At 43.1% G+C, this 14,790-nt stretch overlaps 2 protein-coding genes across 10 annotated transcripts in view; both read left to right on the forward strand.

Moving 5' to 3' along the window:
• Positions 1–961: 961 nt before the first annotated feature.
• On the forward strand, positions 962–6,437 carry ska1 (spindle and kinetochore associated complex subunit 1). The gene is made up of 7 exons (XM_084932547.1): positions 962–1,074; positions 2,197–2,282; positions 2,379–2,494; positions 2,967–3,061; positions 3,692–3,817; positions 5,174–5,343; positions 5,991–6,437. Exons 2-7 carry the CDS (start codon positions 2,201–2,203, stop codon positions 6,137–6,139), a joined length of 738 nt encoding a protein of 245 aa, XP_084788673.1. The 5' UTR covers positions 962–1,074; positions 2,197–2,200; the 3' UTR covers positions 6,140–6,437.
• Positions 6,438–9,300: 2,863 nt separating this feature from the next.
• The window catches only part of LOC146383147 (uncharacterized), a 61,233-nt gene continuing 55,743 nt past the window's right edge, over positions 9,301–14,790 (forward strand). For 4 of the 9 annotated variants that reach the window (XM_084934329.1, XM_084934330.1, XM_084934332.1 and 1 more), the window contains exon 1: positions 9,301–9,640. The gene's annotated coding sequence lies outside the window, so the exon portion shown is untranslated. Of the gene's footprint in view, positions 9,641–9,693; positions 12,319–14,790 lie in introns of those variants that run through there. The other 5 variants (XM_084934326.1, XM_084934324.1, XM_084934331.1 and 2 more) reach the window with 3 other exon arrangements.

A 14,790-nucleotide genomic window follows, 5' to 3' on the forward strand; every position in this document is an offset into this window, starting at 1 on the left:
TCATCCAACATCTGTGGACAAGTGCCACTAAATTAGACCGGATGAACAAATGGTTTTTGTTCATGGCTGTTTATCATCCATGAACAAAGAACAAAAATCCATGAACAAAAAAAAAAAAACACAAAACAAAACAATACAAAAAATTGCTTAAGTTACTTTCCCCTAACAGATTTCTGCGTTAAAAACATGCACACACAAGGAGACAAGTCTTAATAACTTGAATTTAACATTCAGATGAAAGGTCATCTCTCTGTAATACCAGCAAAAACACATGCATGTTTGTAACACTGACGTCAGGCAACAACAATTTTAATCCAATACTGGCAAGAAAAAGGTTCCTTTAAATGTAGCAGTGACAGGAAGTGCACTGATTTTAGCGTGGGAGGAACCAGTGAGGGTTTAAACTGTCTCTCACAGTCACTGGTCAGGACAGTTTTTAAAAAAAAAAAATTATTATTATTTCAAGTACATATACAAATACGGCAATCAGTGCTGCACAAATTCAAAGGATTACAATGAATTGCCAGAAAGAACAGTGATTACAGTAACAATGTAACCATATAAAACAGAAATAATGAATTTTTACATTGATATAGATGTGTACAAATGACCAAGATGCAAAATTGAGTGAAATGCTGCCTATTAGAGAAAACAAAACAAAACAGGTTATTCAATTCAGTGGGAAGATGCTTAAGAATATCATATAGTTTTTGTGGTTTATTTCCTTTAAGTAATTTAAGGATTTTATATATAGTTTCAATTTGTATAAGAAAGTAACAAACCTGGGGGATGTTTAGGTAAATCTACATTTGTGTATGAAAAAATTTGCTATACATAAAATAACATTATGACATAGTCCATCCTTCTTATACTGTAGAAAAGGGCCAAAAGATTGGTCAGGACCAGTTGTCACAGTGACAAAACAGAATTGTACCACTCTGCTGCCATCTTCCAGACTCCGCTGTTTTAGAACAGCGCATGCGCTGGCCGTGACGTCTCGCGACGTGACATTTGAAATGAGCCGGGAAAGTAGCTACTGAGGAAGACTACGATGAAGTGAGAGCAGCTAAATGTGTGAGTGAGCTTAATAATACACTGTGTACGGGTGTGGGGACGGGATGGCGCTTATGGCAAAGGTTACGCTTCCACCTTCAGTCTGTTCCTACTTGTTACTAACTTCATGGGTTCATAAGATCTCTGTCATACGCTCGTACCTTAAACAGTGTACATGCTGTGTATGCTCTCATATAGAAAGACTTGTTTGACAACCCGAGCGTACCGATCACGCGCACGGATAGGTTGTTGGCAGTAGAAGCAAACAGGTTTCCGACATCAGTTAGCTGTAACTGCACTGCTTGTGGCTGGCTTTTATAGCTCTTGACCCTTACATTTCAGTGGTCTTCTCCATCCCTGTCGTTGCTCTCTCTCTCGTTCGGTGTATTAATAAGTTGTCCTTGTGTAGCGCTTTGTCTTAACACGTGATTTTATGTATTTTCCACAGACTTCCTTTAAATGTTTCAGAATAAGAGCCTGGTTAAGAAATGACTGTGCATTGACACGGTAACGCCCCTTTAATTTGAAACAGCTACCGGAAGTGCCGAGTTTGTATAAACAAACAAGACTGTAATATGGGTTTTGACAGCATATAAGCAGGAGCCAGACCTTTGGTTTTAGCTGTCCTTTCATTGACGCCTATTACAGTTTATAAGCTGATCTTTTAATAAGTGTCTGACCTGTTTGTTAATCAGTATGTGGACGTATTCCGGTAACTACGAACAGAAGAAAACTCTGACCATTTGTGTATTATTCCACTGGTTTACTCTTCAGATCTCTCTCATAGTGCATTGTCATATTCATGCTACCTTGGTCCATCAAAATTGTCGAAGTGTTTGAATGGAGCCGTGAGGGTCATCAGTGTAAAAGTGATGTGTGTCTGACATAATGCGCTCGCTTTAGGAGATGGATGGAGCAGCAGTCTCACATGTCCCATGTCTACAACTTAAATGTTTAAGGTTTTAGAGAGGTAATGTTTTTCGATTGAATTTTCATTGTCATGCCTGTTGCTTTTTTTTCTCCTTAAGCAGTTTGATATCATCAAAGTTCTTCTTTAGTTTTGTGCATGACCTTCACCTGCATGCTTGACAGGTTAGAATTTTAATTTCCAATTTTAATGGTTTTAATTTGACCCTGTTTCAGAAAAATGGGCGACCTCGAGGATATCAGCCACCACATTCATGACAGAATAACTTCTATAAAACACATGCTGGATCTGTCAGTTATTGGTATGACATGTCCACTTGTATGAGACTGATGATAGTGTTTGCATCCATCCGAACCACTGCTAGGTTTTGTGACATAAAATGTTCCTCTGCATACAGAATTGCCTCAAAACAAGATGAAGAAACTTGGACAAGAACTGTTTGCCCTGGAGAGACTTCTGGAGGAGTTTGAAAAAGGCGTTGACCAGCAGAAGGAGCACCTGAAGCATCTCAAGGTAAAGTAGAGGCGTTTGTTTATCTGTTGGAACAAACAAGTCCAACATTCACACCAATAAAGAAGAATAAGCTGTGACCACCATAACTAATTTTAACTACTGCATAAACCAGTTAGTCACTGATACATGCCATCCAGTCAAGCCCCTGAAGTGATATTCATTTTTAGCATGAATGTCTTGCTTTTCCTTCGCTCAGAGTGGACCTTCAGGGGTGACTACATGCACAAAATAGAAATGCATTTTCTCCTGACAGTTTGATCAGCAAAATGGCTTTTTAATGTTTTCTAAATGAAAACCTAGATAAACAAAATTTAGTTTCCTTAAAAAGCACCCTTTGAGGATGCCAGAATTTTGTGAATGCAGGAAAAATGGCAAACATGGCAGAGATGAAAACAAATAATGAAATCATCCGGAGTAAAACATTAAGTGAGCGGAGGGTTTTAGGGTTTGACAGTCTCTTTTTCTCACTCAGGAACTTGATGAGGTTTTCCAGAAGTATCTGCAGGATGTTCAGCACATTAAGAACAACATCCCTCCACACATGCCCCGGAAGAAGGGCTTGCTCAAGTGAGAATACCGGCATTGCTTACTTACGTTTTTTTTAATGGAAAATGGGGGATTTTATTTTGAATAAAGCAGTATTTCTCTAATGATCTATGAATCAAATATATTTGGCAACCCGCTTCAGCATTTTTACCTTTTTTGTTATGTTACCCTTTCAACAGAATGTTGTTTGTGCTCAATTTTTTACTTCTCTTTGTTTGAAAAATTGGCACTAACTATCCAGCCCGGTCCTTCCTGTCATGGATTTCCATACTGCCTGCTTCTCTGCTCAGACTGCTGTTGTAGCAGTCTTTGATATCACTCAGATGCTGAACCACAACTCCCGGTGTTACCATCCAGCTCATGGGGGGCAGCAGGAAGCAGTTGTTCTTGTTGCTCTCTGGAGATCCATCGTGAGGTGGAGAGTCAGTGAGCAGGTGGAGAGTTCATGTGCTGCTAAGTGGAGCTTACCAATGCTTCGAGCAGAACTGCAGATGGATTAAGACAGCTGACTTCATTGCTCTGCTTGGTTGTTTTTTTGTCAGCATAAAAACAAACACATTATGTTTGCTTTCAACCGTTGCTGTACCTTGCTTGTAGAGCCCACCACCTTACAAAATATGCAGTAAATGCTTATGATCTGTTATTTTCCAGAGGAAGCGAACCTGCAATAAATCAGAAAGAAGCTGTAGAGGTTCAGCCAGCAGAAAAAAAGAGCAGGAAGAGTTTTGTCAGAGAGATGGAGTTCGTCACTATGCCAGAGTTTGAGAGCATCCCTCAGTAAGTATAATCAATCACTGTAATTCAAAATGACCTTATGTATGATGATCACCTTTGTGAAACCCACTTAAACAATCTAGGGAGGGTATCTCATTTTGACCTTGAGACTTCCAGGCCATTCTTGGCACAGATGTTTCTGTATACAATGCCAGCTACTTGATTATGGGGTACCATGTATGCCTTGCCTGCTAGGATCTGGCAACGTGTGTGCGTGTATGCGTGTTAGCTTGTTAATATCATATAATATGCTGGACACCTGGCAGCACGGTGGTTAGCACTGTTGCCGCACAGCAAGAAGGTCCTGAGTTCAATTCCACCATCAGGCCGGGGTCTTTCTGTGTGCAGTTTGCATGTTCTCCCCGTGTTTGTGTGGGATCCCTCCGGGTACTCCGGCTTCCTCCCACTGTCCAAAGACATGCAGCTTGTGGGGATAGGTTAATTGGATAATCCAAATTACCACTAGGTGTAAATGTGCGAGTGAATGTGAGTGCGAATGGTTGTCTGTCCCTGTGTGTTGGCCCTGCGACAGACTGGCGACCTGTCCAGGGTGTACCCCGCCTCTCGCCCTATGACAGCTGGGATAGGCTCCAGCGCCCCCCGCGACCCTGAAAAGGATAAGCGGAAGCGAATGGATGGATGGATGCTGGACAGCTGTCTCTTCATTATGAGGAGTTTTCATGTCTTCATATCAGTGGCATCCATTTCCTCTTTATTACAGCTGGGTGTCTGATATCTGCTAGAGAATATTTGATGGCTTGGATCTTTTCCTACTGTTCAGCTGGCTTCTCAGCACCTGTTTTACTTTCTGGAAGTATTTGACTATTTTGCTTTCTGTAGCTCCGCCCCTTTGCTTTGGATCACCTTCCGTTTCGTTGCAGTCATTCAGGTACACTTATCCAGTCCAAAGGACATCCCGATATCCTTGCTTTAGATCTTGGTGTGGTGTAGCAGTGAGTCGATATCTCGCTTATTCCTGGCCTGCAGGAGTAAGCGTCTAAGCTCTGGCTGGATCTGCCCTTGTGTTTTTGTGCTTGTGCTACCCACCAGAGCTCATTTAGAGACTTCTTCTACCTCTTATTCATGCAGGACCTGTGTGTCATGACACCCTTCTGCATTTCTGTTAGTGACTGACATCCTTCCTGAGTTCTCTGATTTTATGACTTCCAGCCATCATCGTAGGGCAGTCTGGCTACAGTCAGCTCAGCAGATGTCATTGGTGGCTGGGCCTCATCTAGTTCAGTTACACTGCTCTATTCTACCATGGTTGGCTCATTATGCCCATACCGCTCACTATTGCTCCCATAATAGCTGAAGACATAACATGAAACGGTGTTTTTCTGATGTGTGTTCATACAGGTACATGAAAGGACGTGTGACATATGAGCAGCTCAATGCAGCAGTGGAGAGCATCAATACTGCTGTAGCAGCCAAGTACAAGATTGTCCATCAGTCCTTGAAAACACTCAACAATCACTCACGAAAGCTGCACCAGCGCTTTAAGGACCAAGAGACCAAAGATACAAAAGGTATCCTGCAAGCCAAAATTGTGTGCTACTTGTGTACGTCTCAGGAAGACAGAATGGGCGTGTAGGTTTTCAGTCATAGAGGTCATGTTAGTCCAAAGAGCTTTCTTTCTTACCAAGCTCCTTAGTTTGCAACAGAAGTCTTTCTTGCTTTAAGATCACATTTTAGAATCATTGTGAAGGTTTTGCTGATCACTTTGAAAGCATCTCTGGGTTTTTTCCCCAAGACAGTGAAAATGTTAGACTTCAATATTTGATATGTTGTCTTTTTAGTGTTTTCAACTAAGCACAGGCTTTTAATGATCCACAGACCTTTCTTCTGCCATTTATTTTATTTGTTTGTTTGTTTGTTTTTAAGTATTCACCAGTCATATAAAGCGATATAAAAATCATTTTGGACTAAACAGAGCAAACAAAACTGTCCTGAAAATTAAAAAACAAAGGATACCGGTGTTATACTTGCTTGTTTTTCTTTTGCTTTCAGCTTTGTGGGCGAATCATTAAATGCAAACCCACATCTCAGATATTTGAGATCACTTTTTTCAACTGGCTCTTTATAAGTACATTATCACATCCATATTGGTCAGTTTCTGAGAAAAGATTGTTTGTAAAACACAAAAGTTTCACAGTTGTGCTTAAATGTTTTGCAGGTCAGTATTTTGTGGTGGAGGATGACATTCGTGAATTTACCCAGATGAAGGTGGACAAACGCTTTCAGGGGATTCTGAACATGCTGCGACACTGCCAGCGCCTGCGGGAGCTCCGAGGGGGAGGACTCACCCGTTACATGCTGCTATGAAAAAGATGCTTTCAGTTAGTTTTTCCTTTTCTCTAGTACACTGCCATATTTGTAAATGGCTTACATAGGTAAATGTCATTTGTTGTGATAGGTAGACATACCAAACATTTAACACGCTTCTGGTATATATATATGTTTGCGTACTTAAACTTCTATGTGTATGTTGTATTGTCATATAGTGTAATAATAGATACTAGTAATAATAAATGGCACATTTTCTCTTCTGTATCATTATGTTGTAATAATGTAATAATATCTTTACATGTCTGAAAGCTTGGTTATGATTAAATTGCTTTTTGTGGGGTTTTTTTGAGACTTCATTCAGAGATTTATAGCCCTTTTCCACTAGCACCTCTGCTCAACTCCGTTTCAGTCGTTTTCCATTACAATTAAGTACCACCTATTGTGCGTGAGGTCATTACAGCAACATTCCTGAAACTCCTGCGATATCATTTGTAAGCAACACAAACATCACAAGAATGGAAGATGTCGTAGCGATAGTCGCTCTCAAGACGCTAGCAGAGCCAAAGACCACAAACCTTCCACAAGGTTAGACAAAGGGTAATACTGTCTGCTCTGGGACTACCCCAGGGTTACCTGGTAGTGGTTTATGAAATAAAAATTCTGTTCCACACTGAAAACTTTATATTCCAGAGGCCGCTGGATTAAAATGGAGGCTCTCTTTGTTGGTGCCATGGGGAATCCTGGTATCAGAGCTCCAGTGGTCATTCATTATCTTACTTTAATGCATGACTGGTAGAATAACTCACATGCTTAACTCTGGAAGAACACACTCCGAGTTGATTAAAGTAAAGGTGATCAATCTCTTGATACTCAGAACAGAAGTTATGGTCAGGCTCAGTTTGTGTAACAGCTTCTCAGGCATTCACGTCAACAATGGGACGCTAACACAGAGGCTAAAAGTAATAAGTAATTATATATATATATATATGTATATGACTCAATGCCCCACACATGAATCCTGGAATGCCTAGAACTATACAAGATCAGCAGGATGCTGAGAGCCTTCATCAGGAACTCAATGGGGATGTGGCAAACAACACTAGAGGCCAATTTCAAGCCTGTAGTAGAAGTCACTATCGTGTGTGGGGTCTACAAAGGAGATGCGCTGTCCCCACTGCTTTTCTGCATAAGCCTGAACCCCCCTCAGTCCACTCCACACCAATCCACACCACGAGGATCTACAGGAACGACATCAGAATGTCATTCGGACTGGAGAAGTGTAGTTGGACGGTAACAAAGAGAGGAAAGGTAGTCAGAACTGAGGGGATTGTAATACCATACAGCTACAAGTACCTGGAAATCCTAGGCAAATGGGAACCTTAAAGAGGCCGCTAGAAAAGCTGCAAATAGCTGCAGAGTGAGGCAAGTGCTGTGGAATCAGCTGAATGGGAAAAACAAGATCAGGGCTATCAACACCTACGCCCTGCCCGTGATCAGGTGCCCTGCCTGGATAATAAGCTGGCCAAAGGAGAAGACAGAAGCCACTGACATCAAGACGAGGAAGCTCATCACCATGCATGAAGGATTTCACCCCAAGTTCAGCATCCTGAGATTATGCTAAGCGGAAGGAAGGATGCCGGGGACTGGTGAGTCCAGGATGAGGCAATGAACATCCACAAATACATCAGGAAAATGGCCACAACTGACTGTGTGCTTAGTGAATACCACAGGTGGTAGAACCCCGAGAAAGAAGAGGAGCAAGAGGGGAAGCCATCATAGAAGGACAGGCCCCTGCACAGTATGTACAAACGCCAGATACAGTACAAGATCCATAGAGGCTGGGTTCTACACCAGGCAATACCCCAGGTGCAGGCTGTGCAAAGATGGCCCTGAGATAATCCACACAAAACAGCAGGGTGCAAGATACTAGCAGGCAGGTCATACATGGAATGCCGTAACCAAGTGGCCGGCATAGTATACAGAAACATTTGTGTGAGTATGGCCTGGAAGTCCCGGCCATAATCAATGTTTGTTTTTTTTGTTTTTTTTCGCCTGTCCCGCTTGGCTCTTTTGCCATCAGAATTATGGCAGGCGCAATGTACATTCCAAATTCCTTTAATTTTAAATATGTTTATATTGTCTATTCTGTAAAATAGTCAGATGTCTATTCATATTAATGTACAGAATTCACCTGCTTGCTGCTACTACTGCACATTCACCCAATGTATATACTATATATATATATATATATATAATGTTCTTCCTCTACCCCCCCATTTTTGCACATGTCGAGGAGCGTGTCAGGCTACATTTCACTGTGTGTTATACTTGTATAACTATGCATGTGACAAATAAAGAACCTTGAACCTTGACCCTTATTGTCTAAAGGCGAAGAAAGATGCCCAACGGATTTACTTTACCAAATGGACCATCCCAGCCTTGCCGTAATGGTCTATTTGATTCACCTTTGCTTTTATTGTTTATTTTATTTTATTTTCACTTGCTACACACGGGACAGACTTGACTGGGGAAAAGAAAAACAGCGGAGAAGAGGGACGGGGATAAAGGGCAAAAAACAAAAACCAACAAAATAAGCTGACAAAAAATGCATATATCAATCACCTGGATCACCTGTTGAGAAAGAAAAAAGAGAAAACAAGCAGAAGAAAAAGAGAGTAATATAATAAACAACATCACAATGATCTATGGGAATATAACAGTAAATACTAAATATTAAACATTATTGAGCAGCACGTAAGATTTACAGCGCACAGTGTGCTTTGAGGTAGGAGCCAAAAAGGGTGTAGTTTGTGTCTGTGAGCACCCGTGTGTACACCTGTGAGCATGGACGCGCTTGTTTTTAAAAGGTTCCTTCATGTCTGCTAGAGGGTGTGGGGAGCCACAGCCCCGTCCTCCAGGGCATGAAGCAGGTATGGCAGGTATTGGAAGACCAACAGAGGGGCAGCCGCGCCACTATCCCAGAAAGAGCTGACGGCCATAGAGCAAATAATATCACATTGACGGCCATAGTCAATGTGATATTATTTGCTCTGCTGCTTATTTTCCATCCTTAAGTACAGCGTGTGTTGTGTGTGTGTTCACTTTACTGTGCTGGGTAAAGGCACACTGTGCGGTCAGTGTGCTCTGGTGTACTCTTGTTCGTGTACCATGAGGGGTCAGTCTGAGGAGCTCAGCGCCACAAGTCCCTGCATGTGTGCCCCTGTGGGCAGTCTGTTTGTTCTCAGTGTACAAGCCCACTGAATTGAGCTGGAACAACTTGTCAAAGCTCATTACTGATCCACGAATCTGCGCAGGGTCCCGGGGTACAGCAGGAAGAGGCTCCCCTTCAAAGTAAAGCAGTTCCGTGCGTCACAGCGCTGTTTGTCTCCGCGGTGATTTCACTCGAAGCTGAGTTCAGGAAACCGCTACAACACAGACTCCGTCCTCATGGACCTGGAAACAGCTCAGCACAGTGAGCCGTGTCTGCCTCTGTGAGGGAGCAACAGGCTGATTTCTGCCTCAAACCACCGCAGCGAGGTAAGCAGAGCCGCACAGCAGGGCAGCTGTCCGCGAACAAAGCGCTTGTCCTGGTGTGTGTGTGTGTGTGTGTTTGTTTGTGCGCGCTGTTTGGTTCTCGGTCATCCAGCCTTCAGTTCAGCTTTCAGCTTCTCCAAAACTGGAGAAGCTGAAAGCAAATATCATAAAGCGTCTTAGTAAGGTATGAAAAAGCCCTCTGAAAATACAGAATACTTACTATAAAAACACAAATAATACGACAAAGTAAAACAGTACGGTAGAGCTCAGTAAACCCATTAGAGAATAATTAGGAAAATGTAAAAGGTTTAAAATAAGGTGCAGTAAAAATATATAAGGAGTGAGGAGAGAACAGGAGTCTGCTGGGCAGATGTCACACGAGGTATGAAAGAGTTCATGCAGGTTTTGAAGAGCTGATTACTGACACACACAGCTATGCTCTGGGTGTATGAGGCCTGATGGGAGGGAGCTTTGCAATCTGGCCATTCTCTTTCCAGCTGTTAGCTTTTCTCTCTCAGTACAGTTGAGCTGCTTGCTCAGCACAGACATGCTTCCATTCATGCCAGCCTTTCCTGCTCCAACCCCGGAGGTGGAAAGATCATCACCACCATCGCTCATACTCACTTTATTAAGCAGTTGTTCCTGCACTGCCGACAGTGCATTTCTGTCTGTTCATTTGGCAGAAAATTTTTAATTACCACTTCTAACAGTGCTAGAAAACACCCTCTTCCTTTGAGGACTAACCCGAGAAGCATGCTGATGTACTGAAGGTGGTGCACTGCGTCAGTGCTCCAGGGTCGCCATAGCGCGTTCATCTGCCTGCATCTCACCCTGTTCCATGTAACATCCTCCACTTGTTAGCGCAACCTCTGCAAGTTCTCCTTCACTGCATCCATCAATCCACTCCGAGCTCTTCCTCGTTTCCTCCTGCCTGGCAGCTCTAGATTGAGCATCCTTTGTTCAAACCAGCTCAGCGTCGCTTTTCTTGTTGCAATGTGTCTCTCACAAATCATGACACTCATTACCACTCACTCCACCCTGCCTTGACTCTCTTCTTTACCTCTCTTGTACACTTTGCTTTAGAAGGTTGATCTCAATGATTGTAGGGTCTGTCTTACAATATAAAGTATACCTCCACCTCTCCAGGCTCTCCTCCACCTGCTCTCTGTTCTCACTACAAATAGCTATGTCGTCTGCAAACATCATAGATCCACAGAGCCTCCTGCGTGAGCTCATCTGTCACCTTATGTGTCACTTCTGACTTCTGAGATGACCAAAAGTTTACAAAGTGAATTTAATATGTTATTTGCTTGGACCCAAAATGTGTGATTGAGCCTGTGAATTCATTAGAGAGCTGCTTTCACATAGAGTTGTGAAGGATCAAAAGTCATGCTTTAGTTACAGGTTGTTCCCTGCTGACCAGCTTTAAGGCACTTTCATGTTGGCTTCACTTCTCAGATCAAGAAGCTGTCCATCTTTTATACCGTTTGAGCTTGTGTTTATGTAATTCACATTCGGCTCACGCTGCCTTTTGACTTTTCCTTCAACTCATCACCTTTTCCATCAAGACAAATTAAACATGATTAGGAAAAGGCAGATGAGGGAATCTGTTGATGAGCTAATAAGGGTTAAGAGGTTTACCACAGAAGAAGAACTAAGCAGTGACATCTCGTGGGCGATCGTGGCTCAAGAGTTGGGAGTTCGCCTTGTAATCGGAAGGTTGCTGGTTCGAGCCCCGGCTCGGACAGTCTCGGTCATTGTGGTCCTTGGGCAAGACACTTCACCCGTTGCCTACTGGTGGTGGTCAGAGGGCCCGGTGGCGCCAGTGTCCGGCAGCCTCGCCTCTGTCAGTGCGCCCCAGGGCAGCTGTGGCTACAATGTAGCTTGTCATCACCAGAGTGTGAATGGGTGGATGACTGGATATGTAAAGCGCTTTGGGGTCCTTAGGGACTAGTAAAGCGCTATACAAATACAGGCCATTTACCATCTCCTGTTGGACACTCTCTGTTCTTGCTTTAGAGCCTAACGGAGGGACCGTATTGATGATGGTCTTAGCTGCTCTTCCACACACAGTTAGTGAGCAGCTGGATCGTCTGTCTGTTTCAGATCAAGTGTGGAAACCGGGGAATCTGCAAAATGAGCAGGCCTCCTTCATGCTGACAGACGGGCGGAGTGCTGTGTGGATGTTTCAGAAATCTTTGAGAACATGTGGCTGTCAAGCACTCCTATTTAGAGCTTTATCTTACAGGCTCTTTAAAAGGCAGAAGCACACACTGTTGCTTTTCTCCGGTCTGTCTGTGGCTCTTCTCCACACAGCAGTCAGCCGTGCTATGTGGGGTTAACCAGTGCTGCATGCTTTACTGTTGAGTCATGCTCTCTCACTCTGCTAGCATGTCTTCTGAACGCTGTATTTGTTGTTCTGAGTCGTACTTGTTCTGGGTGTTGTGATGCACAGCAGTGCAGTGTGTGCTTTCTTAAATAAATGATTGCGTGAGACATAATGCAGATGAACGCTACTTGCTTTACTTTCTCGCTAGTGTGACCTTGAAGCTGACAGGAACTAGAGAACAGAGTACAGACTAATGTTCCAGCTGCAGTCCAAGACAGTGGAGTTTGAGTCCATCCAACCACAGGAGGACAGACCGTGCGGAGAGGCAGCTAGGTGATACTGAGGTCAGCCGGTAAGAAAACATGAGATGGAAACAGCTGACTCCCTGATATGTTGGCTGTTCTTCATTTCTAGCTTTTTATCTTATTTCTCTCGGGCTCCTTAGCTGGTTAGCAGCAGCTAAAATTTGTTAAAAGCTAAGCTGATGGCCAGTGACGGTGTTCTCTCAGATGGATTAAAAAGTAGAAATTAAAATGCTTGTATGAGATATCAGAAGGTGCCGGTGTATATGACTGTGTGCAGACAGTCCACACAGGCCCAGCTGTTACTGCAGTCTAACACAGCGTCGCCCATTGCTGTGCTTTTCTGATCCCACTGACTGATTCAGTTTGTTTCCGAAGAGAGTGTAACCCAGGTTTCATTTCTCTGTACACAGTCTACAGATGCCCCCTGAATGCAGCACAGGCTGGTGGTGACAGAAAACAAGTTCAGGATTGGGAATGCATTCGTGCCAGTGACCACAGGAAATGCACAGACACAAAAGTTATTAAAATGTTGTGACGTCACAGCGAGCAGACAGTTTCCTCTCAGGCGTCTTTAAAGTGAACTCGACACTGTCGGAGCACGGCTGCTTGTAGGTTGTGCTGTGACTGCAGCAGCAATAGAGACAAACAGTCTGAAAAGAAGCTCCCTCACTCTACATCGTAACTGTTCCCATAGCGAAGCAGGACAGACAGAGGTTGTTGCTTTGTGCTGTAGGCACATACACGAACAGCTCTCATTAAAATCCTCTTTTTGGCTTTTTTGTCTCATGCTTCATTTTGCTGAAAAAGGCAAAGGTATCAGAAGTGTGTGCTCTGTGGTCTTATCAGAGTGCCGATGTCACTGAAAGCACGCTCTCCTGCCCGCCATGTCACCATGCTAGTGCTGTTCACAACACTACCAAAGCAACACTACCAAAGCTAACAAAGTTTCAGGAGAAAAGTCGGTCCATGTGCAGCCTTGTTGTTTCAGTGATGATTCTGCAGGCTGATCTGTGCTCCTAATGAAGCCACTGTGTCACCCCTGTGGAATTTGGCACATGTATAAATATCTTTGCAACAGTAATTGCCTGCAAGTGACAGCAGCCAGAGCTCAGCTGTGTGATTGCATCTGAGGTCAGGATAGTTTGACTTGAATCGCCCAGACACGTATACTGGCCAGTTTGTGCTAACATGAAAATAACAAGTGAAGCAGAGACGTAGTGGATGGTGTGTAAGCCTTCACAAAATCCAAACCCATGACTTATAAAGATTCATAACAACTGTACAAGGATGATTTTTTAAATCACTTGTATTTTCACATATTGTGAGATTTGCATAAACTTCAGCGTGTAAAGTTTGAGCTGTGAACATCTTACTGCTGCCATTCTTCCCCAGCAGCAAGAGCGCCTCCCTGAAGTCCACTTCCACAAAAGTAGGTCACAATAGTCCCAGAGATGCACCCAGCAGTCACTTGGTTAGTCACTGCCAGTTACCACAAACACTCGAGCACAGTCCTCTGTCAGTGATCAGGGTTAGGGAATTACTTTTTCACACATGGCCAGGATAGCTTTTAAATTGATGAATAATCATTTAATAATTGCATTTGGTGTTTACTCAGGTTATAGTTTACTAATATGGAAATTGGTTTAATGATTTGAAACATGGAAGTGTGACAAATATGCAAATAACTAAGAAATCGGGAAGGGGCCAATAGTTTTTCACAGCGCTGTCTGCAGTAGTAAAACTCTGCTGCCATTGGCTGCGTCTCTCTGTCATTCTGTCATTGTTCCTGAGGGCGGGAGCAGCAGCAGTCCCAGGTTGATTTAAAGCTCCAGACACTGAAACAGTCAGTTAGAGCCCAAAACCACAGTCTGCACACATGTTCACAGCACGGTCTGTGTGCGATTCTTTCTATATATTCTCGGCACCTGTGACACTGACATTAGTAATTCCTGGAGTTATAGGGGCTTAAAGTCTGCATGATTAAGTGGGCGTGGCCTCTTTGACAGGTGGATGGTGTCAAAGAGTCCCAGAGCTGGACCTCTCATCCATGTTTGTGCTCTGGGCTGTGGATGTCGTTTGCTAACCAAGCTAGCCTTGTTAGCTGATCACTTGGAAGGATTGTTCCAATACTGAATCACATCATTGAACAACAGAACTGTAGCATGGGAATACTAATAAAAAGAGCGAGGTTCATTATTGTTGTTGCTTTTTGTCATTAGAATCAAGTCATTCTGGATGGCACACAGGTAGAAGCAGCTCTGGTTCCAGTGCAGTGACATTGTGGTGTATTTTTCGGACCTGTCACTCTGACAAAAAATAATAACAGGATAACAATATGAAATAAAATTTATTCAGAGACCATAGTTTACATAAAATTTGTCCAAAACATAGTATGTTTATTTCATTGTTTCATTTCATTTCATTTTATGTCCTCATCTGCTAAACACGCTGTAACGTCCTTCTCTTTAAACTGAATTATTTGTCCAGTTCTCTGCCTAATGTGATGTTGCACGTCATTC

The sequence above is a fragment of the Perissodus microlepis genome, chromosome 7, assembly GCF_051167445.1.
Source record: "Perissodus microlepis isolate ML-2025 ecotype Zambia chromosome 7, ASM5116744v1, whole genome shotgun sequence".
In the NCBI taxonomy this organism is placed as follows: Eukaryota; Metazoa; Chordata; class Actinopteri; order Cichliformes; family Cichlidae; genus Perissodus; species Perissodus microlepis.

What these genes read in the sequence shown, in the direction of transcription:
- ska1 (XM_084932547.1), top strand. Translation starts at nt 2,201, where the DNA reads ATGGGCGACCTCGAGGATATCAGCCACCACATTCATGACAGAATAACT. An exon ending in GCTGGATCTGTCAGTTATTG is followed by an intron (nt 2,283 to 2,378) that starts GTATGACATGTC and finishes CTCTGCATACAG; the next exon opens with AATTGCCTCAAAACAAGATG. An exon ending in AGAGACCAAAGATACAAAAG is followed by an intron (nt 5,344 to 5,990) that starts GTATCCTGCAAG and finishes AATGTTTTGCAG; the next exon opens with GTCAGTATTTTGTGGTGGAG.